The sequence below is a fragment of the Oryzias latipes genome, chromosome 3 (assembly GCF_053564925.1).
Source record: "Oryzias latipes strain Hd-rR chromosome 3, Olatipes_Hd-rR_3.1".
Taxonomy (NCBI): Eukaryota; Metazoa; Chordata; class Actinopteri; order Beloniformes; family Adrianichthyidae; genus Oryzias; species Oryzias latipes.
The window spans coordinates 9,683,853-9,710,507 of record NC_136239.1 but is presented as its reverse complement, the minus strand read 5'-3'; the positions used below and the strand labels follow the sequence as shown (position 1 = coordinate 9,710,507).

General features: G+C 42.5%; 1 protein-coding gene across 4 annotated transcripts in view; it reads left to right on the top strand.

Annotated features, from left to right (window-relative positions):
* Positions 1 to 5,042, top strand: part of lrp4 (low density lipoprotein receptor-related protein 4) — a 252,869-nt gene extending 247,827 nt beyond the window's left edge. For 2 of the 4 annotated variants that reach the window (XM_078945006.1, XM_078945005.1), the window contains exons 36-39: positions 383 to 464; positions 545 to 686; positions 811 to 872; positions 2,080 to 5,042. In XM_078945006.1, the coding sequence (XP_078801132.1) occupies positions 383 to 464; positions 545 to 686; positions 811 to 852 (266 nt within the window). In that variant the 3' untranslated portion in view covers positions 853 to 872; positions 2,080 to 5,042. The remainder of the gene's footprint in view (positions 1 to 382; positions 465 to 544; positions 687 to 810; positions 873 to 2,079) is intronic. The other 2 variants (XM_078945004.1, XM_078945003.1) reach the window with 1 other exon arrangement.
* The last annotated feature ends 21,613 nt before the right edge of the window (positions 5,043 to 26,655 follow it).

Sequence of the window (26,655 nt, the reverse complement as noted above, 5' to 3'; positions counted from 1 at the left end):
AAAGAAAAAAAAATGTCCCCATCTTTTAGTCTTTAACCAGCTCAGTGGCCTTATGGTGGTAGAGTGTCCGCCCTGTGACTGGAAGGTCATGAGTTTAAAAGATGGACCCAATGCCTCCCTGCTTAAAACTGAGCATAAAGAGGTTGGCTTAGGGGGTTAAACCACCAAATGGTTCCTGAGCGCAGCTGTGTCTGCAGCTCACCGCTCCCCTAGGGGATGGGTCAAATGTGGAGAACAAATTTGAAACACCTAGGTGCTGATGATACTTTCCCTTCATCTACCTTAGCCAAATATTGCTGGTAGTATGTCTCAATTTGTTGATCAGTTTAAGATATATTCTGTTTTATGTACTCTAACATGCAGTCTTTGTTTTCATGAGAAGGCCTCCATTTCAGCTATGTGATTGGTGGGCTCCTGACCATCCTGGCCATTCTGATCATCATAGCAGCATTGATTATTTACAGGTTCGTGTCCTGTGGCACTTTGACACAAACAGAAACAGAAACATTAATAACTGAGCCTCTGTTCTTACTTTCCTCAACAGACATAAAAAGTCCAAGTTTGCTGACCCAGGAGTGAGCAATCTAACTTATAGCAACCCTTCGTACCGAACATCTACGCAGGAGGTTAAGATCGAAGCATCGCAAAAGCCTCCCATTTACAACCAGCTGAGATACAAGAAAGAGGTAAATCCTACAGTTTATACTGAAAAAATGAGATGAAAGAAAATTGAGCAGCTGAGAAAAATACCTGTTTTTTCTGTAGCAGATGTGTTACTCATCTTCTCCCTCAAACTCTTCTTCATTGCAGCTCTCCCATCCCTACAACTCCCTTTCTCCCTTTATTTTTTGAGCCCCTTGTCTTGAGGAGAGGTAGTTCACAGAGCATGCAGTCATGCTATTTTGCAGAGTTTTTGTTTGTTTCGGAGTGTGTCCTTTGTCTCTTAACTGCATGAAGGATGGTGTGTGAAAACAATAGCAGAGAGCTGTCCTGCTGCTCCTTAGCTGCGTTTGGGATACTTTTTAAGCAAGGTTCACTCCGCCCTTGACAACGCGGGTTCAAGCGAACATTTTCAGTAAAAAGTCGTAAATTCAGATAAATGTGCGTTTCAGGCTCATGTTCACATGTAGTTACGTAAGTTTCTACAACCATTTTTGGGCTGTACGTACGAAACACTTTCAACCCGTGTTGGAAAGTTAACCAGGTTGAACTTTGACCTTTGAATTGATCATAGAGGAGAAATTAATATTTGCAGTTTGTGTTTGGATGGAATTATACACGTCTTTTGTGTATCAGAATAGAGCTGTGGCAAAAAAAAATCCTGGAATCTCCAGATTTGTACCGCTTCAACACTTAGCCGCCTCTTCCACGTATAGTTGGGGAACGCCATGGTCTCAACACATGTTCAAGAATGATCATCACATGCCCGGTGTGAACGCAGCATTAGATGTGTTGATAGCGTTGACGCCACCGACCAAAAACAGAGAGTTAGTTTCAAAAGCTCTGCACGGATGAGCATTGGAAAGAATTCTGACTAAAAAAGTAAAGAAAGACAGTGAAATCTTGGCAAAACTGTTTTAAAATTACCAAAAGTTCTGTTTAAACTAAGCATTTTTTTTCAAACTTAACCAGGTCCTGCCTTGTCTCCTGTACAGGGTGCGTTCATATCTTTTTCTTTCTCTAACACTGGAAAAAAATTTCTACGAAGGTTTGAACTTTGAGAGTTTAAACAAGAGAAAAGTGTGAAATTTCAAATTTGAATAATCTGAATTGATTTTGGGATAATCCATGACTCTGGGGTCTCGGCTTTCCTGTCATTATCTTATTTTTCTGTTATTTTAAAAGTGTAAATTATGGAATTAAAGCCCAATTTTTTTAACATATTACAAGAATATCCCATCTGTTATCTGTTGGAGATTTTTTCCATCTTTCCTTGATTTCTTTATGCACATTAATACAACTTGGTGGCTAAACTTTTGATCCCCACAATTTCGGTTTTAGACACATTTGACTGCATTAGGTGCAAAGTTTCGGTCCTGCCATGAAACTGCTGATACTTATTTTGAGTTTTTTGTTTAGGGTGGAGTAGATGGAAGCTACACCAAGGAGAAGATCCACATTGTGGAGGGAGTGTGCCTCCTGTCCAATGACGAGCTTTACTGGGACGACCTAAAACAAATCAAGCCATCCAGAGGTGGCCTGCACACCTGCATGCGCACCGACACCGTGTCCCTGCAGGCCAGCAGCGCCTCGCTGGATGACGCCGAGACAGAGCAGCTCCTCCAGGAGGAAGCATCAGAGTGCTCCTCTATAACCACGCTGACCCCGTCGACTGTAACCCCTCAGCGTCACGTCCAGCACAGCCTGCCCGACACTGGCTGGGCCTCAATACGCAAGCCTTCCACCGAGAGTGAAGTGTGAAAGCCCCCCACTGCCCTCTGCTTTATATCAACCACCATTACCTGACACACACGTACACACACACACACCGAGACACTTGCATTTAGAGTGGCTGCAGTTACACCACAAAGGTAAAAAGAGACATTATCAAGTGCAAACTAATAACACAGATCAATCAATAAGCTTGACAGGAAGGAGCCTTAAACTAGGGCTCCTTCCTACGTACCCTCATGCAGTGCAGACCTCCAGAAGCCCCGCCTCTGGAGCCCCAAAAGCCTCCACTGCGAGTACCAAGTGGCAAACTGGAAGCAGGCTGTAAATTAATGCAAAGCTTCAGGGAGGCAAAAAACCAAGAGGTAAACTGAAGCCGCTGAAGATGCAGACTTCTCTATGTACAACTTTTGCTCTTATGGACTTTTTTCAGGACGAAGCTTAACCTACACACCCTGCCACAATAAAACAGCGCTTTCTGTGATGCCACTCTCTATGAACTCTATTTATGGACTTTTTTTAATAATTGATTGGGTTTATTGACTCTCTAGTAATGAAGTTTGTGCAGCAGGACTCATTTGTATTTTTTGACAGTGCTGAAAGGTGGGCATTCAGAGCCTCCAGACTCCCTGCACCATTCACACCTGCAAAGAGGTCTGTCTATCACCCTTGGAGATTTGTGTCATCTTAAAGACCCACTTTCATCTGAGTTATTTTCAAAGTGACACAGTGGTCTTTTAATAATGATTATGGCGTTTTTGGCCACAATCCAAAACCTGTCATTTTGCAGAGTGGCAGGAGTTCCTCAGAAATTCAGCATTGACTTGTGGGTGGAACCACTGGCACAGAGCAACACTGCCTCCCCTTCCCGTCACCCTTAACTCAGATCTCTTCCACTAGCTTACAGGGCCTCACACCCCTAACCTAACATTAGCAGTGCAGCAAAAATTGTAAGCAATATTGCAGCTATCCAGCCACACGTTTTTGATCCAGATTCCAGCTCAGATGAGGAAAACAAAGACGTTCATGGATCTAGTCGTCCAGAGGCTAATTCATTAGAATGGAACATATTTTCTACGTCTCATATACAATCTTTTTAAAATAGCATTTCTTTTTTCGTCTGCTCCTGATTTACATTAAGTTGAATGAATTTCTTTATATATGTTCACAATCATCATAAAAATGCCACAAGAGCTGTTAAAAACACAATTTTCAATCAGATTGGGACTTTCCTAGCCTGTAAAGATGTTTGGTTTTAATTTGTCATATTGCAGCCACCAAATGATTATTTACTGTAGCAGGTCTTCTCAGATGCAAGCTAAAAGTCACTGCTGATCCTGGTACGCAACAAAAAAGCCTTGACGACATTACAGCCTAAGTGCCAAATATTTGAGTTTTTCCTCCTTTCAGTTTATTTATTTATATCATATTTATCTCACTGCCTGGTGTTCAACCAAGCAGACACTTTGAATACAGGTGTATGATAATCTGTGCCAGCACTTAGAATCGAAAACGCTCATTAAATTCAATTGTTTGTTTTTGTGTGGAAAAATAATCTTTTCTCTTCATATGTACACCTGATGACTGCCTTTTTTTAATTTTTATCTATTTTTCAGGTTTAAATTTGAGTTTTGACTCAGCTCTTATAATTTGACAAATTCCTCTGCACAAGTGTAAAATTTCAATTTGATTCAACTATGCACATGCGGGAAAGAAAGTCTTCTTGGCCCAATGTTGCTAGACGTGAAGGAGAATATTTAGGTCATTTGCCATTAAAAGATCTGATAAAATCCATACAGGTACCACAACCTGACCTGGAAAATGCGGGTTTGACCCTGACAGACAGTGAGGCTGGTGGTCCTGACAGCATACTCACAAATAACCTTAGCTGTAGTCGTAACAATGGTGTACATTTCTGTAACTTAAAGTAGCATTTTTTTCTGTTAAACGCGATACAGGGAAATATTATCTTACACTGTCAAATATATCTGTAAGATCTAACGGAACAATGTATTTTGAAATATCTGCTACAACTTGTAGATTTGCTGCTATACAACGCACTGAGACGGATAACAGAGGGTCCCGGCAAATCCATCACTGCAGTGTGGAACTGGGTTGGCCAAAAAAAGCAGAGCCAGAACACCCATTTTCCAAACTACTGCTCCCTTCAACTCTGCTGCAGGAATCCAGGGACTGTTCCGGCTTTGATTACACAGAAAGAGGAAGTATTTTGTTAATACTGCAAGTTGTATATTCTTTTGTACAAAGGGATTTTTTGGACATTTTTAGACTTGTATTAATTTTACTCACTGGAGAAAAACCCCATGTTTTTTTCTTGAATCGTTGTAACCACTGTGTTTTCATGCTTTTTGTAAATGATAGGGAGTATGCCAGTTATTTAATAGTTCTCTTTCATCTCGTGAAATCCTGGTCACAAATAGCTGTTGTAAAGTTAAAAAAAAGAGATATTTATAAAGTTTTTGGTGTTTTTTTGAGAAGGCTGAGGAGGGTGGGGGCGGGTAACTTGATGTGTTAATATGACAAGACTGTATATGTATTTCATTTTCATGGCAGTACTAACAAGCTGTGTTGTGTGATATAGTGAATTATCCTTTTGCTATCCTTTAATATAAAATTGCATTTCAATGAAAGCTTGAACCACTCCCGTGTGTGCTTTTTACTCTGAGGTTTACGAACAAACTCTGCTGCTGACAATGACTATATTAAAATTACTATAGTATTACTAAAATGTTCAAATGAGACAAGGCAGTTTGAGAAAAGTACTGATTAAACAATATGGAATGTGGCAACAGGGATAAAAGAGGTTCAACATGTGCCACCTAGGGCTGGCCTGCCCCAAGAAAAGACTAGAGAAAGGCAGGTGTAGGTCCTACTTTAAACCAAGGCAGAGGCTTTAGTTTGCTTTAAAGTATTATTTATTAGACTGTAGTTAAACAACATTAAGACAATCCTTAATACAGTTAGTTAAAACATTCCGGAGGAGGAGCTTACCGAGGTGGTTATTTGTTACCATGGCGCCGCGTGTGTGGCAGCTTATCTGGGCAGCTCTACCTTTTTGTGTTCCTTACTTTGCGTTTTTTAATATTTTCTTCCAACTTATTTGTGTTTTTTGTATTTTTCAACAACTATTACAAAGTTCTGCGACAAAGGACAGGAACATTATTACTTTTGCTTTTTGTTTTTTTATTTTTTCTCAACTTTTTGAACCGGCCTCGGGGGATCCGTTAGGATGCAGCTCCATTGTTTACACTCGAGATCAGCTGTTAGCTCTTGGACGAGTTGAGATTCTCCTCGCTGGAAAGCCAGATGTTCCAGCTGAAATACGGAGGAAACGACGAGGCTGCAGAGCTGGAGTTAAACGCCGGGAGAGAAGACGGAGGTACAAGCCATGTTTACCATCCGTTACTATGGGAAACGTCCGCGCGCTCTCTAACAAGCTGGACGAGTTAACAGCGCTCATGCGTCTGCAGCGGGTGTACCGTGAGAGCAGCCTGCTGTGTTTCACCGAGACGTGGCTCAACCAGGACATGACAAACTCCGTGGTCTCAGTTACTGGATTCACGCTGGTGCGGGCGGACCGGAGCGCGGCGCAGAGCGGAAAGAAGAAAGGCGGTGGTCTGGCGGTGTTCGTGAATGACAGATGGTGTAACCCGAACCACATCACTGTGAAAGAACAGCACTGCAGCAAGGACATTGAACTGGTGGCAGTCAGCGTTCGGCCGTACTACCTTCCACGGGAGTTCTCCCATGTGCTGGTGGTGACTGTTTACGTCCCTCCGTCGGCTGACGCTGCTGTCGCTTGTGAGCGCGTGCACGGCACCGTGTCCCAGCTGCAGACACAACACCCGCAGGCCCTGATCCTGATTTCTGGGGACTTTAACCATGCATGCAACCCCCTCTCCGCCACCCTGTCCAACTTCACCCAGTATGTGAACTGTCATACGAGGGACAGAAAAACTCTGGACCTTTTCTATGCTAACATCAAGAATGCATATGCTTCTGCCCCCCTCCCCCATTTAGGACACTCTGATCACAACCTGGTCCATCTCTCCTCTGCGTACACTCCAGTGGTGAAACAGCAGAAACCACAGATTAAAACGGTGAAGGTCTGGACTGAGGAAGTAACAGAACGACTAAGGGACTGTTTTAGCACCACAGACTGGGACGTTCTCTGCAGTCCACACGGGGAGGACATTGACAGTCTTACTGACTGCATCACGGACTATGTCAATTTTTGTGTGGAAAACACAGTGCAAACAAAATCAGTGCAGTGTTTTTCCAACAACAAGCCCTGGGTCACTCCTGAGCTGAAGACCCTCCTAAATGAGAAGAAGAGGGCTTTTCTCTCTGGGGACAAGGAGGAGCTACGCAGAGTACAGAGGGACCTGAAATATAAGATCAGGAAGTGCAAGGACTGCTACAGGAAGAAGCTGGAGCAGCGCCTGGAACAGAACAACATCCGTGATGTGTGGAGGGGTCTAAAACACATCTCAGGACATGCTGAGGCTGGAAATGGTCGCCAGGGCAAATGAACTGAACCTGTTCTTTAACAGATTTGATTCTGCCCAGCCCCCAGTCTCCACCCACTCGGCCCCCTCTTCACACCTTTCCAGCTCAGGCGTCTCCTCCCAGCTGCAGCTGTTACCACCTCAGCACCAAATAGTCCACTCTCCCCTTCTTCCAACAGAAGCAAAGGGACCCCCCCAACGACTCACAGCACCAGACCAGCCACCGCCCACCCATCCTCCAACCCCCCTCTGCCTCACCCTGAATCAGGTTAGGATGGAGTTAAGGAGAACAAAGGCCAGGAAGGCAACAGGCCCTGACAGCATCACCTCCAGGCTCCTCAGGGAGTGTGCAGACCAGCTCTGTGTGGTGATGCTGTTCATTTTTAATATGAGCCTCAGACTGGAGAAGGTACCAGTCCTCTGGAGGACTTCCTGCCTGGTTCCGGTTCCAAAGGTACCTCGTCCTACGGAACCGAACCACTTCAGACCTGTCGCCTTGACTTCCCACCTGATGAAGGCTATGGAGAGGATCATCCTCAGCCATCTCCGCACTCAGGTGAGCTCAGCACTGGACCCGCTGCAGTTTGCATATCGACCAGGCATCGGGGTGGATGACGCCATCATCTACCTGCAGCATCGGGCCCTGTCTCACCTGGAGGCCCCTGGGAGCACTGTGAGAGTCATGTTTTTTGATTTCTCCAGTGCTTTCAACACAATTCAGCCATCACTGCTGAGGAGGAAGCTGGAGGTTGCAGGTGTGGACCAACATCTGGTTGCTTGGACCATCAATTACCTCACAGACAGGCCACAGTTTGTGAGGCTGCGTGACTGTGTGTCTGATGTGGTGGTCTGCAGCACGGGGGCACCTCAAGGGACTGTGCTCTCCCCATTCCTGTTTACCCTGTACACATCAGACTTCACCTACAACTCCCACCACTGTCATCTGCAGAAGTTCTCAGATGACAGTGCCATTGTGGGCTGTGTATCAGGGGGGGATGAGCAGGAGTACAGGGGGGTCATCACTGACTTTGTTAGCTGGTGTGAAGTTAACCACCTGCTGCTTAACACCAGCAAGACAAAGGAGCTGATACTGGACTTCAAGAGGTCCTCACCATCACAGTCACCGGTGAACATCCAGGGTTCAGACATTGAGGTCGTGGACACATTTAAATATCTGGGTGTTCACCTGAACAACAGACTTGACTGGTCCAACAACACGGATGCTCTGTACAGGAGGGGTCAGAGTCGCCTTCACCTGCTGAGGAGACTGAGGTCGTTTAGCGTGTGCAGACAGCTGCTGAGGACCTTTTACGACACTGTTGTGGCCTCAGTGGTCCTTTATGGAGTTGTGTGCTGGGCGGGGGGCAGTGCAGGCAGAGACTTGAAGAGGCTTAACAAACTGGTTAGGAGGGCCGGCTCTGTCCTGGGCTGCACACTTGAGTCCATCGAGGAGGTGGCGGACAGGAGGATGTTAGCTAAGCTGACATCCATCATGGATAACCCCTCCCACCCCCTACACCAAACTGTAGAGGCGCTGACCAGCTCCTTCAGCACAAGACTGTTGCACCCTCAGTGTAAGAAGGAGCGCTACCGCAGGTCATTCCTCCCCACAGCCATCAGACTGTACAACACCATGTCAAAGTGACACTCCACTGCCCCAGGGGTGTTTTTCTGTTTAGTCATTGATTCATTTACTTTTGTTGTCGTTGTTGTTTTTCAATTTTAAATTGTTTTTTGTTCCTGAACAGTTGTTTGTTTTTGTTCTTGGTGTGAACTTCATTAGTTATTTCTGTATTTTGAAAAAATTTGTAATGTTTTTTTACAGTTTACATGTTTTGCAGACCGCATGTTTTTTTACAATTTTGTAGCTGTATTTATTTAATATTTATTTCTTTATTTAATAAGAATCTAATTTTTGATAATAATTTTTCATAATAATTTTAGTAATATTTTTAATTATCTAATATAAATGTAATTTGTGATGTCCTTTATTGATGTTATATTATATAGATTATTTCTGAATGTCGTGTTGCTGCCACAGATAAATGAAATTTCCCTATTGTGGGATTAATAAAGTCATCTATCTATCTATCTAAAACTACATGAAAACACAAGCAACCAGCACCATTTGTTGCGAAGCACTGCTCACGTGATGGGGAAAACCACACAGCACATTGGAACCCACCACCAGACAGAAGTCCGCCACCTCGGCTCCCCACCTCCTGAAATAGAAGCAATAAAATTAACACAGAGCAAAACCAACACAATTACACAGTAAAGATAATAGGTGATCAGTGGTCTAGGGCGCTGGGTAAGCCGCCTGAACGTCTCTGATTAGTTCGTGGGAGCAGTCCAGAGAGACGCCACAGCAAAGACAGGTCTCCAGAAGGCATGTCCACTGCCTGACAATGTCCACAGTCAAAGTCAACAGCTCCCTACCTGCACTGAACACGGTGTTTGTTTCTACATGTAAAGTAAAATAATATAAGCATCCGAAATAAAGGTAAGACGTCAAAATAATCAGTTAAAAAACTATTTGCTTTAACAGCTTTTAGGAGATAATCTTGAAAAAATAAAATTTTCATAAGGAGGCTACTAATATAGTCCCCAAGTTTAATTTGAAATTGTAACGATAAAATTCCATTTGAACTATTTAAAGTTTTGGCTATGTATCTGGGGAACCTCTGGAGTTGTCTGAAAGTTATCCTCAGTCTTCATGAGCAGTCCTTCATCAGCTCTGTGGTGAAGCTGATCTTTCACTATGGAGGTTCTCAGTAGTTTAGTTACATGTGTTCTTCTGTCTGATCTTACCATGCTTGTGTTCTTTCTTCTTGGGTTTATTAGCAACCAGGCACTTTTCCATAGGCTCGCCACCACTGGCTCTGTCTTTCATTTCCTATTACTGATCTAGCACTCGTGGTTCTTCAGGAGTGTTGTTTTTCTGTGCACAGTCCGAGTCCACCTGGAACCGCGGTAGAGGGTAGAGAGCTTCTGTCTAAGAACAAACAACTCAATCTAAGCACCTTTCAATGAAGTTAATGGTATTTGGACTTGCTTATCACCAAAGCTCACCTGCAAACTCTAGAGCAGGGGTGTCAAACTCATTTTCACCAAGGGCCACATCAGCATAGTGGTTGTCCACAAAGGGCCAGATATAACTTATACATGTAACCAAATGTAATGAAAATAAATGTACTTACTCCTTAATGTTAAAAAACTAATTATTGATTTATTATAACTTTTTAAAATGACAATCACAGTTGCATAGAAAACATCTAAGATAGCACAAGGGTTAAATGAACCTTTTTGCAAGTCTCTTCAGTGAATCCTCTTGAAGGAGAACAAGACAGTACAAATGAATTACAGACTTATCATGTCTGTCTTAGGCAGAGGATGGAACAGTCAGAAACTATTTCTTTTTTTTCTTCCAACTTGTCCTGTCCAGCAACTTAGTTAACAGATAGAGCTGAACACAGGCCTCTATTGTTTGACAGATTTTACTATTTACTATTACAACAAGGGGTTATGCATATTCACAGCATTTATGTTAAATCAGCTAGAAAGAAAAAATGTTACATACAAGAATGAAATTCTGATTCTATGATTAGCTTTTATAACTGACCATGGGTCATACCAGAAAATATTTTATGCATCCATCAATACACTGAGGGCGGCAGTGGCTCAGGTGGTTGAGCGGGTCGTCCAATGATCAAAGGGTTGGCGGTTCGATTCCCCGCTCCCACCAGCCAAATGTTGTTGTGTCCTTGGGCAACAACACTTCACCCTCCTTGCCTCCAGTGTGGCTCCACTGGTGTGTGAATGTGTATGTATGATCGCAGTGATGGTCAGAGGGGCCGTAGGCGCGAAATGGCAGCCACGCCTCTGTCAGTGTGCCCCAGGGCAGCTGTGGCTACAACCATAGCTTACCATCACCAGTACAAATGAGGAGTGAATGAATAATGGCCACAATGTAAGCGCTTTCAGCGTCTGGAAAAGCGCAGATAAATCTAATCCATTATTATTATTATTATTATTACTGTCGGTTGGGAGCCGACAGAAAGCAGATAGAGAGCAGTGTAACAGTGTGCAAGTGGGGGATGCAAGCACACTGTCAAATGCACCATGTGTTCATTAAGGGGATCAGATTCTCCCCATCCCGATTGGCTGGTCCCTGGAGATCCCCTTAGTTTTTTTTCTTCCTTGTTTCTGCTTTAGGGAGAACAAAACAATCCAAATGAATCACAGACTTAGGCTGAGGATGGAACAGTTAAAATAGTCAGCTGATTAACTTGCTCTTGAAATTTAAAATATTCATCTCTTGCTTGATTGGTCTATTCCTTTTAACTCCACAGTTGAAACTTGAATGAGGATCTGCACATCTCCAGCTTCCATTCCTAGCTCTGCAGGTGTGTGCATTGATTAGTTTAGTGAAAGAAGCATTCCACCCCTGATGTTCCGCCTTCTCCTCACCTGTATCTTCCAGTCCTTCATCTGCAGCTCCTCAATGGTCTTGGCCAGTTTCTCTGTAAACTCCTCCAGGTTCTCCATCTGGCTGGGCTGCACTCTGAGCAGCTGTTGGAGGTTGTTCCACATGGCCTTCAGCTTCTTTCCAGTGGCCTGGAGCTGCTTTGCCAAGCGGTCACAAGCACAGGTTTCTTTGAGCAACTTTCTCAAAGCTTTGGTCTCCTTCTTTTGCTTGGTAGTCAACTAAGAACAGATAAAAATGAATAATGTCAGAATAGTGGGAATGCTGAGAAGATAGTGGGATATTACAATTGGGAAATATAGGGGGAACTGCTGCTTTTTGCTGGATGGAACACAGATAATTAAGAGACTTTGTGCATCAGGAGGCACCACTTCCACCTGACCTCAATGATGTTGAGCTGTAGGTCGCGGTAGTGCTGTAGCGCCACCGTGTGGCGATGAAGGTCTCTCTTCAACAGCTTGTTCGCACTCAGTCTCAGTCAGCAATGCTGCAGAAAGTCCACCTGGATCTTCAGATCATTTAAAAAAAATTAATGTCAATTTCATTTACATTTTAGTTACCTGAAGTTCAGGTCACTTCGTTTTTGCACATCAAAATAATCCAAAAGGAACATTATTAGAACATTCTAGCATACTGTATGGTCACATGTCTTTGCTAAAAAGTCTTTCCACACATTGGATTGGAATGATGGACTGATCAGTTTTTTGCTACATTACACGTGTGTTGTCCGCTGTAATGCACTGGTTCATATTTATATTAGAGTAAAATAAACCTACCATGTCTCAATCCAAATGGTATTTTCTAATATTTTTCCTTTTGAATCAATTTTATAATAATATAGGTTCATTTGATTAACAGCTGGCTGCAGACAGATCTGACTGTAGTCAAACAAGTCTAACTAAACATTATGACAGATGTTTGAGCACCGTGTACCACAGAAAATCATTTGTAGGTCAGTAGACATAACCAGAAAAAAAATGGTATCCATGAATTCTCTCGCTCAAGATGAACACAAAATTAAGGCACACCAGATTATAAAGCAGATTTCCTATTAGTGATCAAATTCGATTATTTTAAATATGCCTTATGGTTTCAGTAAAATATCTAATTAGCAAGATTTTACAAACTTCTGGCCTAGATGCAGCACATTGGTAAAGTAAAGTGATTTTTTTTTTAAAACACGGCTGACTTTACACTGCCCACAACTAAATTTGCTGCACTAAGATAAGATGATCTTATGTGACACAGGGTGTCTTTTATTTTGAAAGGAAGTTATGTGAACCTCTGGCATAGATTATGAAGTAGTTCATATTTTGAACAAGAATAACAATTTTCTCTTTATATTTATGTAAAAAAGAAGAAAAATAAAACAATAGTTCATTATCAGTCTGGCCGCTTTACACCTTGCTAGTAGCAAAATGGCCTTTTTCCGTTTGACCATCCTGGTTTTTATCTAAAAAAATGTGTTATATTATAGCATATCATAAGTATAAAACATAATAAGATTAGATTTCATTCATTTATATATTAAAAAAGATAATGCATTGCGTTATTTTAAATGACCGAGAGCTTCAGCAAACCTATTGGTTGTCCTGAGGGTCTGTTGTTTTAACTGTCCAATCAACGTCCACCTTCTTGAATAAATGAGCCAATCAGCTCATTTCATGAGTGTTTAAAACTTTCGCCAGGCTCCCTGCGTTAGTTCAGATCCTTAAATCTACGCAGGAGCATCAGGTAAATATGTGGGAGTAATAAGTTTGTGATGGCTCAGCTTTGTGTGGTTCAGGTCATAGAGTTGTGTTCGAGTTTTGTTACAATTTTGTGTAGCTGCTGCTTGTTAGCTCAAACGGGTTCAGGCTAAGCTAACGCTGCTAGAAAGTATTTATTTTCGAAGTGAACACACGCTTTGCTAGTTGTTTGACGTCATTCGGTTATTCTTACTGTAGGTTTTTGGGTTTGCTGTTGGGCTTTCTGCAATGTTTAAAAAAATAAACACTTCAAGATGTGACGTCAGGGCTCCATTTTGAGGCATCCATTTGCAGACAAATAAATCCATGTTCGCCTTTGTTTTCCTCGTCTGAGGTGGTATCTGGATCAAAACTGTACAGCTAGATAGCTGCGATATTGCTGCCATTTCTGTTTTTTATTTGATGTTTGTGGTCAAAGTTTTTATATATAAAAATTTACCCTTTAATAGTTAGAATAATTGAATTAAAACAAAACAAGAATCTATAGCCTATATAACTTTAACTTTTGATGGAAAGTACCAATAAAAACACATCCTGCAAATAATTTTTTTTTTTTTTTTATGAATATAACTTTGGTGCCCATTCATCTTTTATTTTTCTGTCAATTATCAGTGATGAAAGTCTTCCGGGAAATAAAGACCAGGGGCCTCATTTATAAACGTTGCGTAGAGCATAAAAGAAGGCGTACGCCACTCTCTACACAATAGTTGATATTTATAAAAAGCAAACTTGACGGGAAAATGTGCGGTCCTTCACGCAAGCTCTGACCCAGGCGAACGCACAAAAACGGGTGAAATGAGAAATGGCGACACCGTTGGCAGATGAAAGAAACACGTGAAAGTGACAGTGTGTGCCAAATCATGCTGGCATGTGCTGTGCTACACAATGTGGCTCAGCTTCAAAACGTGCCTCTGGCACCGATTGCTGTGTTGGCCCCAACCCTGAACCCCATCCCCACGCATTTGGGCCAAATGCTGCTGCTGTGCGCCAGCGCTTGGAAGTGATGTGTCGCTTGTAAAGAACAACAAGAGGTGTGGAAAATATTATTTATTCAAGAATTCCCTCATCGTGCAGTTTATTTCAGTCAGGGCAATCTTGATTTTGCCCAACTCCTTGGCCACCTCTCTGATTGAACTAATGACTTCCCTCTGCATTTCAAGGACTGCATCGGTGAGGACACGTCCACTGCTGGAGGGTTGAGAGCCGCATGCCGTGGAGACGCTGGGTCCAGACGGCTGCTCAGCTGCAGCATCGTAAACACTGGCCCCGCTGGAACACCCAGCAACTAAAATAAAATTGTTCTATATTAATAAACTGTAATTGTGTTGCCTTCATACATGTGACTTGACTGCATTCATTTTAATTATTTCTCTTACCTGTGTCACCCGGTGCATCTGGCGCGTCTGTGCCCCCCCCCGCCTCAGTCACCACTCCACTTAAAAGGGATTCCCCAATAATTGCCACCAGTCTGTCATCAGGAGGGGTCAGCTCCGGTGTCCCCTTTCCCCCACCCGTGGAAGACATACTCTGGCGATGGAGCGCTAGACGTTTTTTTTTTTTTCCCTCAACTTTGATGTCGGACCATTTCCTTTTTATTTCGGCTGAGGTTGTGAGGCTACAGCATTTACGGCGTCTGCCACAGTTTGCCACTCGTGTGCATTTTTGGCATTAGTAACGCCCACACTGTGCCCTCCAAACAACATTTTTTTTGCTCTTTTTCCACCTCGCCAACGATAACTTCTACTTCACATTGACTGAAGTTACGTTTTTTTGATTTCCTCTGTTTGCCATGATTTCGCAATCAATATTGATTTGTGGGCGTTTCACGGACTATTTATGGGCAAGTATGGGCGTGTCATGAAGCCGTAAAAGTTGCGCTACATTTAGAATTGGTTGTGATTTATCAAGGGAAAGATGCGTAGGATGTGCGTGCGCACGGTTTTATAAACCGAATATTTCTGTGCGTACGCACGTCCTATGTTTCATCCGTACGCCACTTCTGACGCAAATCCTACGTAAAGTTTTATAAATGAGGCCTTAGGTCTTTGAGGACTGCTCGATCTCTACGGTCAAATCGCTTTCCGGATGAAAAAAATCTCTTAAATCGGCGAATTTTCGCTTTATTTTCTATATTTCTCCGTGGATCGCTTTCTCTATCTAGTCTTCGTCTTCCCGGCCTAATTGACCAATGACGGGACGTTTTAGTTGCTTTCGGATGAGAAATGAACTTTCTCTCTGAACTGATGCTTTATTCAACCCATCGGGACGATCAGCATATATATATCGCTGAATCTTGACTGCAGCTGTGGTGCTGCGCAACGCAGACTATATGTTACTTGATGCGGCGCATCCGCTTTTTGTGAGATTTTCTTGATCTGACTGCAGAATAACTGACCTCACTGATCAAAAGTGAAACATTTGAATAAATTTCTCTAATTTATTTGTATTTCCTAATTACCATGATTTAGTTCAGTTTTGCTCAAAAACATTGACATTATAATTAGTATTTGGTGATTTGGACCCACACTTCCTTAAAAAATGTTTACAATGTTTAATTTATTTGTATGTTTGTTTTGATATTCCCCAGATTACTAAGTATTGGTGTTAAAGAATTGATGCATTATGTTATAGAAAGATAGTTTAAAGCAGATCCCATATTTTGATGTAATTATAGTTTGAGAAAACAGTATTTCTAAAGCAGAAATCGTTCAAATAAATGAGGTACTTTCATAGAATATCATAGTTACTGGTGTTCTTTTTGCCATTTGATGTTAGTATATTTTAGCAATTTTATGTTTTGCAACTTTTAGGAAAAGCTTAGATTGTAGGATTGTTACTTTTAGCAATTATCCAAATTCTTTTTTAGGACCAGCAAGTCCTTAATGGCAAGTCAAACTAGGGGTTTGAAAGACAAATCATGATGCTCCAATTAGTCTTAGTTTCTTCATTTAAAAGTGAATAACTAGCTGCCAGAATGTACCAGAATTAATCTAAGACCATGTATTTTTCAAAAATTTCGCTCTGCGCCCGCCATATCGCTCAAAGAAAAGTTCAGGGATTTTTTTCCTTGCCTGGCTTTCATCACTGATTATAAACATCACAGCATTGATGTAAAAAAAAAAACCTTTTTAAAAATGTGTATATATAAACGTAATGCAATAAGTATTTAATAAATAAATAAAAAATGAAGGAAAAAAAGAAGAATGCTTCAGGATTGCATGTAAAGTAAGAAGTTTAATAATATTGTTCTCTCCATATCTTGCCATGTCTCCCATCTGAAAGCATGGATGCAGCCCCCCCCCCCCGGAGGTTTCCCCAGATCCTGTCTTGAAGACCTCTGGCAAAATGGACTTTGATCAACAAGTTGCTTCCAAATCTGCCCTTTTTTTAGAACATGAAGGATATATTGTATAGTAAAAAGTGGTTTGTTTAGTTGTAAATATTGTATACATTAAATCATCTCCCAAGTTTGCAGAAAAACTGTTGTAAAATGTTATTTTTTTACTTGGATCAATAGTTTTATTCTATTTGACCAAATGCTTTCAATTGATTTCTTGCCATAATTGGAAAAACTAAACATAAACTGCATGAACTTTTTATTATTTGTATCCAGTGAAGCCAAATAATTTGAATAGATGGTAACGTAAAAAGAAGAAGAAATAAACTATTTGGCTGTACTTTCCCCATTCCAGATTTACTTTACAATTTTGACCTCCAGATGGCAGTAGAAGTTCAGCACATGGGATGTGTTGAAATGTTAAGACTGAGCAGGGTTCATATATTTATATTAAATAAGTGACATTGACTAATTGCATGATCATTCCAGTGTTAGACAAAATTATGTCTATCATTAAAACTGAACGCCTTTATATTACTATAACCGGTAGGAACATGTAGAAACTTTTTTTTCTTTTAGGGTGAGACAATAAGCATATTTCCAATCCAACAAGAAATTAGAAATGAGAGGGTGAGAAACTGAACATTTAAAAAAATTATTGTAAGTTTTGTTTTGTTTTTTGGGCAATAAAATATTCAAAAATCCAGTTTGACTTAACCATACAAAAAATAAGTGCTAGATAAAGTCTTGGGTTTTTTTTGTTTTGTTTTTTTACTGCAACAGAAACATTTCATTTTTGGAATAAAGTGTGTTGTGGGAGTAGTATTGCACAATTCCCACCTACATTCTAATTTTCATCCAAATGCATTCACACCATCTTATCTGTCTGTGCCTCTTTTGCAGAGCAAAACTGTACCCTCTTGGCGACTTTCTGTCATACAGGAAATGACTGCGCTACACGTGAGCCTCTGATTGAGGCTGTTAGCCGAAGGTTGTCGGTAATCTTGGAGTGCCCACACCTCTTCTGTCACCTTTTGCTTGATAAAAAATGAATGGTAAACATGATTTGCTAAAAGGCTGGAAAAGCGGCAACACTTGTGAACAATTTGATTCTTTTGTGTTGCACCTGTGCTTAATTGTTAAGGAACATGTTGTAATTACAGCGCCTAGCCAAAGTCCTGTGGTTATATTTGCCCATTTTATGTGACAACCATCTGCACTTCAAGTAGTTAAGTACGTTTAAAAGCATCAGATCATGACATATAGAAGTATTACAATATTATAATGTAAATGAGCAAGACCCCCTTAAGTCACAAGCCAGAACAACTTTGAATTTAACTGAGGGGTCAGTTAAAAGTCCTAGAGTACTCGATTCAGACTGTCAGCTGGTCTCACAGGAAACCCAGTTGGAGCCAGTTGGAAAACAAAAACATAATGACCTCTTTCCCAGTCTAGACCTGGGGGATATTCCAGAAAGCAGGTTATGCTAGCTCCCACGGTACGTTTGGGGCTAAAGAAGTGTACAACCACCGCTTACGGTTCCAAAAACAGAGGTATGTTTCAGGGTATGCTTAGTTCCCCTGGCAACTCATGCTCTGAACATAACCTGGGGCCTCATATATAAAACTTTGCGTAGGATTTGCGTCAGAAGTGACGTACGGATGAAACATAGGACGTGCGTACGCACAGAAATATTCGGTTTTATAAAACCGTGCGCACGCACATCCTATGCATCTTTCCCTTAATAAATCACAACCAATTCTAAATGCAGCGCAGCTTTTGCGGCTTCATGACACGCCCATAGTTGCCCATAAATAGTCCGCGAAACGCCCACAAATGAATATTCATTGATTGGGAAACAACGGCAAACACAGAGAGGAAATAAAAAAAAACGTAACTTCACTCAATGTGAAGTAGAAGTTATCGTTGGCGAGGTGGAAAAGAGGAGAAAAGTGTTGTTTGGAGGGCACAGTGTGGGCATTACTAATGCCAAAAAGGCACGTGAGTGGCAAACGGTGGCAGACGCCGAAAATGCTGTAGCCTCACAACCTTGGACCGTGGCCGAAATAAAAAAGAAATGGTCGGACATCAAAGTCGAGGCGAAAAAACTTCCACCGCTCCATCGGGGGGGGGGGGCGCCGGAGCGCCAGATGCACCCGGTGACACGCGTAGTTCCTCCGAGTGCTCCTCTGCCCAAAGGCCAGCAGAAGTCCAACAGGACGGCTCGAGGAAGTCGGAACCGGCTCATAAGGCACTCGTCCTCGTTTGCCAGCAAGTTTTCTTGCTGTCTAAAGATGCGTCGACTCCGAATTCTTCCATTTGCCACATCTTCTAAGAGCGCAAGATCAGCCATTGTGCGTCATTACGCATTGTGATGGGGCATTTTATTTCCATCCATTTAATTACATCTGACAGGCTACAGATGTCGGTAATAATCGACGTGGAAATGGGAAATTGTTCAGCGCAAATGTAATTTCTTGTTGCTTTCTGAATGGTTGAGACATACGCCATACATTGTTTTATCAATTGCGTGAATACCATAATTCCTTAGCTTATGAAGAAATGTTTTGCTATGAAAACAACTTTCCCCAGTGGACAATTAATATGTCTGTCCGTCCGTCCGCACGCCCGCACCTATATCTGCTCCGCCAGACGGACACACTGACGAGAATATCAGTTTTTTACATTATTTCGTTCTGTTAACTATATTATTTATGAGGATGAATTGCACAACATGCCAATATTGCAGAACATATTTCACTTTTCTTTTTGCAAATAAGTGTTCATTTGAATTTCTGTTGTAATTTTCGTTTGATTTTTTTTTTGTTTGTTTCACTGCTGATCGATCAAACGGGTCTTCGTGTAGGCTGTTAATTGTAAGACTTGCTTTGTGAAGTCTTCATGTTATTTCTGAGAGGCAGTATTGTCATTTTCACTTTCACTTTTACGTGTTTCTTCCATCTGCCGACGGTGTCGCCGTTTCTCATTTCACCCGTTTTTGTGCATACGCCTGGGTCAGAGCTTGCGTGAAAGACCGCACACTTTCCCGTCAAGTTTGCTTTTTATAAATATCAACTATTGCGTAGAGAGTGGCGTACCCCTTCTTTTGTGCGTACGCAACGTTTATAAATGAGGCCCCTGGTCTGGAGCAGGTTTAGTTTAAGGTTAGTTTGTTTTCAGAGAAGTAAAGCAGCATGACGTGTCCATTTGAAGATGATTTAGTGGATGAAGAAGCTCAGATACTTTTTTTTGGTGCTGCTGTTAAATCGGCAGCGCAAGGAATTGCGGGACAACATTCCCTTTGCCTGTCTGGACGGATTTGGGTTTAAGTGTGGGTTTTTGACCAAATGTGTTTTTTGTTCAGCTGTTTTACTGTGTTTTGCCGAGTTATTTGTACTGTTATATTTAATTCTTTCTGCACAATGAGTGAGAGGGAGGGAGAGGATGATGGGTTTATATAGCACCCCTACTGTGAAGTGTTGTAATGATAGATTCAGAGATATGGCATATGGTTTCATGATGGAAATCCATTTTGTTTCACTCATTTTATTGTTATAAAAATTAGTAAATCTGCAGGCTTAAACTTAGACATATGAGAGTTCAAGAATTACAATAAATTAAGATGGAAAAACTTTAATTGAATTGGAGTAATATTACATTTAATTTTATTTATTTATATATATATGTATGTATGTATGTATATGTATATATATGTATGTATGTATATATATATATATATGTATACATGTATGCATCACAATGAAAATAGAAATGAGATAGAAACACGTGCGTTTACTTTGCCCGTTCTTTTTTCTCCAAGCAAAAACTTTTTTTGCTGATGCCGCCGTATTACTTTTTGATGGACGTATTATCTTAATACGCCGTCATTAAAATCTCTGATTCCGTCTCATTGAAGTATAGCGCTCTTTTCTTCTCCACGCGTTTCCATGGTGACTCCGGAAATCAGCGATCCATTGAGAATGTCTTTATGTACTAGCTGTTCACGTGCATTAACCCAGGGTTAACAAGTTGAGCGTAATTACGCTAACTCATATCCGGTCTTTTGGAACGACATACCGAGAGTAAGCAAGTTCAGGCGAATTTCAGCCAGAGTTCAGGATTAAAGTCAGGGTAGTTTAAACATGCTTTCTGGAATACCCCCCCCCCCCCCCCCTCCCCGGACAGACTCAGAAAAACAGTTAGACCCGCAGTTAGTTGTGTTTTTACACCATTTAGAACACAGCCAATACATAGTTTTATGAACTACCTAAATTTGAGAGATATTTGGGTGCAAATATGGAAAAATGCATTTCTGTAATTGCACACAGCCACAATCCCGCCCTGAGGAACCCAGCTAAGCTTTTTGTTGTGATGGAGGACGGCTTCAGGCAACATCTTAAAGATGCCACCAATTTTACCTCTCGTCGCTGCCGGGATGATGGTGATCTGAACCTTCCTAAACCAGTAACTATATGTGACTTGTTACTAGCTCCTTTTTGCCTTAAAACACACTGACCGATAAACACCATTTTAACTGTTTATTTGTACTTTTCAAAATCTGTGGGTGCAATATTTCTGCTAAGAAAACTTCATTCATTTTCTTTTTCTTCCGTCTGTTCCCTTTCGGGGTCATGGGGCTGCCGGAGCTTATCCTGGCCACTTAAGGGCGAAGGCAGAAGACACCCTAAACAGGTCGCCAGTCTATCGTAGGTCACAATCACACACCCATTCACACTCACATTCACACCTATGGACAATTGAGAGTTCCCAATTAACATATGAAGCATGTTTTTGGACGGTGGGAGGAAGCCGGAGACCCCGGAGAGAACCCACGCATGTACGGGGATAACATGCAAACTCCACACAGAAAAGTCCCCTGTTGATGTTCTGTTTCAGGTCCTCCAGCTAAGAGAACTTGAACCTAGTTTTCTTTCTTCTGTTTTTTTTTTTCTTTCTTTCTTTAGTGGTGGAAAAACCAAACGTTGTTTTACCACTATTGACACTGCGTATTAGTTTCTTTTTTACCGCAATCTCTCCTTCAATTTTACCACCACTTTTGGCTAACTACTGTATGTCCACTCTGTAGAATCAAGGCAATGACACAAACTCAGTTTTACCTATGCACACACACACGCCCCTCTCCCCCTCCGCGGGTGGTTTCTCCTCCAAGCTCGGGTCCTCTACCAGAGGCCTGGGAGCTTGAGGTTCCTGCGCAGTATCTTAGCTGTTCCTTCCACTGCGCTTTTCTGGACTGAGAGGTCTGAGGTCTTTCCAGGTATCTGTTGTAGCCACTCCTCCAGCTTGGGGGTTACTGCCCCGAGTGCTCAAATTACCACTGGCACCACTGTCACCTTCACTTTCCTTGCTTTCTCCAGTTCTTCTCCCTGGTATTTCTCCAGTTTCTCATGTTCCTTCTTCCTGATGTTCCCATTGCTTGGCACTGCCACATCCACCACAACGGCTTTCCTCTGTTCTTTATCCACCACTACAATGTCTGGTTGGTTCGCCATTACCATCCCATCAGTCTGGATCTGGAAGTCCCACAGGATCTTTGCCCTCTCATTCTCTACCACCTTCGGAGGTGTTTCCCATTTTGACTTTGGGGTTTCCAGTTCATATTCTGCACACATGTTCCTGTATATTATTCCAGCCACTTGATTGTGGCGCTCCATGTATGCTTTTCCTGCCAGCATCTTACACCCTGCAGTTATGTGCTGGATTGTTTCAGGCGCCTCTTTGCACAGCCTACACCTTGGGTCTTGTCTGGTGTGGTAGATCTGAGCCTGGTGCTCAGGGCTTGTTCCTGGGCTCCCAGGATGAGCGCTTCGGTGCTGTCCTGTAGGCCAGCCCTTTCTAGCTATTGGTAGGACTTCTTGATATCAGCCACTTCAGTTATGGTCCGGTAGTACATCCCATGCAGGGGTTTGTCCTCCCATGAGGATCTGTCCTCCAGCACTGTACCCTCTACTCTCTATTGCCTGAGACATTCCCTGAGCACACTGTCAGTTGGGGCCTTGAGCTTGATGTACTCATGGATCTTGGATGTTTCATCCTGGATAGTGGCTTCTATGCTCACTGGTCCTCGGCCTCCTTCCTTGCGGCTAGCATACAGTCTCAGGGTGCTGGATTTGGGATGGAACCCTCCATGCATGGTGAGGAGCTTTCGTGTTTTAACATCCGTGGTCTGTATCTCTTCCTTTGGCCATCTTATTATTCCTGCATGGTATCTGATAACTGGCAGTGCATAGCTGTTTATTGCCCGGGTCTTCTTTTTGCCATTGAGCTGGCTTTTCAGGACTTGCCTTACTCGTTGGACGTATTTAGCTGTTGCAGCTTTCCTTGTTGCCTGCTCCAGGTTGCCATTTGCCTGTGGAATTCCAAGGTACTTGTAACTGTCCTCGATGTCTGCTATTGTTCCTTCTGGGAGTGAGACCCCTCCTGTGTGGACTACCTTGCCTCTCTTTGTCACCATCCGGCTGCATTTCTCGAGCCCTGATGACATCCCAATGTCAGTACTGTAGATCCTGTTGGTGTGGATCAGGGAGTCAATGTCACGCTCGCTCTTAGCATATAGCTTGATGTCATCCATGTGGAGGAGGTGACTGATGTTGGCCCCATTTCTAAGTCGGTATCCATAGCCAGTCTTGGTGATTATTTGGCTGAGGGGGTTCAGACCTATGCAGAACAGCGGTGGGGACAGAGCATCACCTTGGTATATCCCACATTTGATGGACACTTGTGCAAGTGGCTTCCCATTGGCTTCAAGGGTGGTTTTCCACAGCTTCATTGAGTTTCATATGAAGGCTCTTAGAGTCCTGTTGATGTTTTACAGCTCCAAGGATTCAGTGATCCGTGTGTGTGGCATTGAGTCATAGGCCTTCTTGTAATCAATCCAGGCTGTGCACAGGTTGGTGTGTCGTGACTTGCAGTCTTGTGCGACTGTTCCGTCGACCAGGAGTTGGTGTTTGGCTCCTCTGGAGTCTCTACCAATGCCCTTCTGTGTGTTACTCATGAATTGATCCATGTGCTTATTTATCTTGGTTGCAATGATGCCTGACATGAGCTTCCATGTTGTGGAGAGACAGGTTATTGGCCGGTAGTTGGATGGGACTAAACCCTTTTAGGGATACTTCTGGATCAGGATTTTTCGCCCGTCCGTTAGCCATTCGGGGTGAGTCCCATCTCTTAGCAGCTGGTTCATTTGTGCTGCCAGGCGCTCATGGAGTGAGGTAAGCTTCTTTAGCCAGTAGGCATGTATCATGTCAGGGCCCGGTTCTTCATACCTGAGACTCTTTCTTGGATGTCTGCCACTGTGATGGTTACTGGATTCTGTTCAGGGAGGTTGCTATGTTTTTTTCTCAGAGAGACCAGCCACTGGGCATTGCTGTTATGTGCTGTCTCTTTCTCCCATATACTTTTCCAGTACTATTCAGTTTCTAGTCTTGGTGGGTCTGCTCGGCTGTTTTGACCCTGCCACTGAGCGTACACTTTTGCAGGTTGAGTTGTGAAGAGCCTGTTTATTCGTCTGGCTTCATTGGCTCTTGTGTACCTCTTTAGGTGGCTGCTCAAGGCTAGGAGCCTTTGTTTGGCAGTTTCCAGTGCTTCAGGTATGGGCATCTGGCTGTATCTCTTAGGTACTTGCTTTCTCATTGTCAGCTTCTGTCAGCTTACTCACATCCTTCCAAGTTGCCTTGATTTTGGCCTCTAACCTTTGCTTCCATGGTGGGTACTGTTTTCTCCCATGGTTGCTCTTGTAGGCAAGCATCTCAAGGATCACTGCTGCTGAAGTGTAAACCAGTTCATTGGTTTCTGTGATGGTTGTGGTAGGAATTGCCCTCAATGCTTCATTCACAGTTTCCAGTACACTTTCAGGCGGTACACTTAACCATTGTAGCTGGTGTCGGGGTTGCCTAGGGTTCATTGTAGACATGATCTTGTCTTTCAGGTCAGTTGCTGGCTCGCTCAGCGTAATTGTGGTTGTTGGGGCTGTGTACCCAATTTCAGGCTGGGAGTGTGGTATAACCTCCTCTCTGACCTGCTGTTCTGGCTCTCCCGTGGCATTGTATTGTGTCGCTTCAATCTCAAGTTGTGATAGGAGTTGCCATTTGTGTATATTAGAGCACTGGGCTACCAGTTGTTTGGCAGTTAGCCTTGATTGTGGGTTTCGAAGCATCCATTCATTCCACATTCTCTGCATATAACCCCTCTGGGTGGGATTACTTGAGTAGTAGCATTCTAAAAGAACATTGTTCTCACATCTAGTCCATTTCCGTCTTGGTCCAGTAGCCCACTTTCCATCAGGGTGCTCTGGTCCCTCAGCACCTGACGCAGACAGCGTTTGGCCGGGCGAGGTCTGAGCCGGCATGACATGTGGTTCATTGTCTCTCATGTTGTGAGGTAGGCATTAGCATTAAGGGTCTTGCCCAAGTACCCTCACTGGGTGATGTTAATTGCCTGTCATTGCTATGGTAATTGCCCCATTTCCATTTTTCTCATTAATGGTTCGTTCCGCCCGGGGAATCGAACCCGGGTTTCCTGCATGACAGTCCTGCACCTTACTAACCGTGCTACCCATATAGATATAGATATATCTATATATATATATCTATCTATCTATCTATCTATCTATCTATCTATCTATCTATCTATCTATCTATCTATCTATCTATCTATCTATCTATCTATCTATCTATCTATCTATCTATCTATCTATCTATCTATCTATCTATCTATCTATCTATCTATCTATCTATATATATATAAAAATAAATATATTTATTTTTTTTCATTTTTCTTTATTTTTTTATTTTACCAGGCAGGAAGGGCTGAGGCGAATCTTCTAGGCTTCTTCCAGCAATATTATCTCCAGTGGGCGTAACCCTCACAGACCCAGTTAGTATAAATGACATATTTGCAAAGTTCTATTCAACTCTTAATACATCTAAGTCCCCACATTCCCCAGATCCTGGGCTCGATAAAATTAACTTTACACTGATGAGGATGCTGAAATTCTAGGTAAACCCATCATTACGGTAGAAGTCTCTGAAGCCATTACATCACTCCAAAGTGGTAAGTCACCTGGTCCTGATGGTTTTACCACTGAATACTATGAAACCTTTTACTCTGTGCTTAGCCCCTTCTTAAAAGACATGTACAACAAAACCTTTCGTTCGGACTGCCTTCCAAACACTCTCTCAGAAACCACAATATCTCTTCTCCTTAAGAAAGACAAAGACCCTTTACTTTGCAGCAGTTACAGACCTATTTCTCTTCTCAATGTTGACTCTAAAATTCTATCTAAAATTTTGGCTTCTCGTCTACAATGCGTTCTGTCTACTATCATAGATTTGGACCAAACAGGTTTCAGGCCGGGCAGACTGTCGTCTTGTATTTGATCCGATTTGTCATTCAAACTATGGCACAGCAAAGGGATTGTCATCTCTGACTTGTATACAAACTGTGTTTTTTCCTCTTTTGAACAACTGTCAAAGAAATATGACCTCCCAAATCAGCATCTTTTCCATTTCTTCCAGATCAGGGACTATGTTAAGTTGTTTCCTCATTTTCCAAATCACCCCCGTAAATTGTACTAGATGTTCTTCTCTCCAAAGACCCCTTTGTTAATGGCTGCATTTCAAGCCTTTAAAAGTCAATTTGGTCAGCACCCACAAAGCCGTCCAATACTGTCAAAACTGCATAGGAAGACAGTCTTAACCTTAACATGACGGAACAACAATGGAAGTCAGCATTGTTTCTTGTCTATTTGCACCCGCCATAGACTGATTCAGTGCAAGATTGTTTACAGGGTCCTCTTGCAGAAAAGCTGTCAACCAAACACATGTGGAATTTGCATGTGAGAAAAAGCGTTCTGTTTGACAGGTGGTGTGCTGCGTGCAAGGCAAATTACTTTGCTCAACTCCGTGAATTAGTTTTACTAGAGGAATTTAAGTCCTGCCTCCCTGAGAGGATCCTTAACTAACGCGGCCGTGCTCGCGGGTGAGGCCAGCAAAAGTCGTGCTCCGCGCTCACAGTTACCTGTGTGTGGGGTTGCCATGATCTTAGGAAATGATTTGGCTGGGGAAAGAGATTTTCCTGCCCCAGAAGTTATGGAAAATCCAATGACTCAAAACCTCGAACCTGCTCAAGTTGCTGCCAGCGAACCTT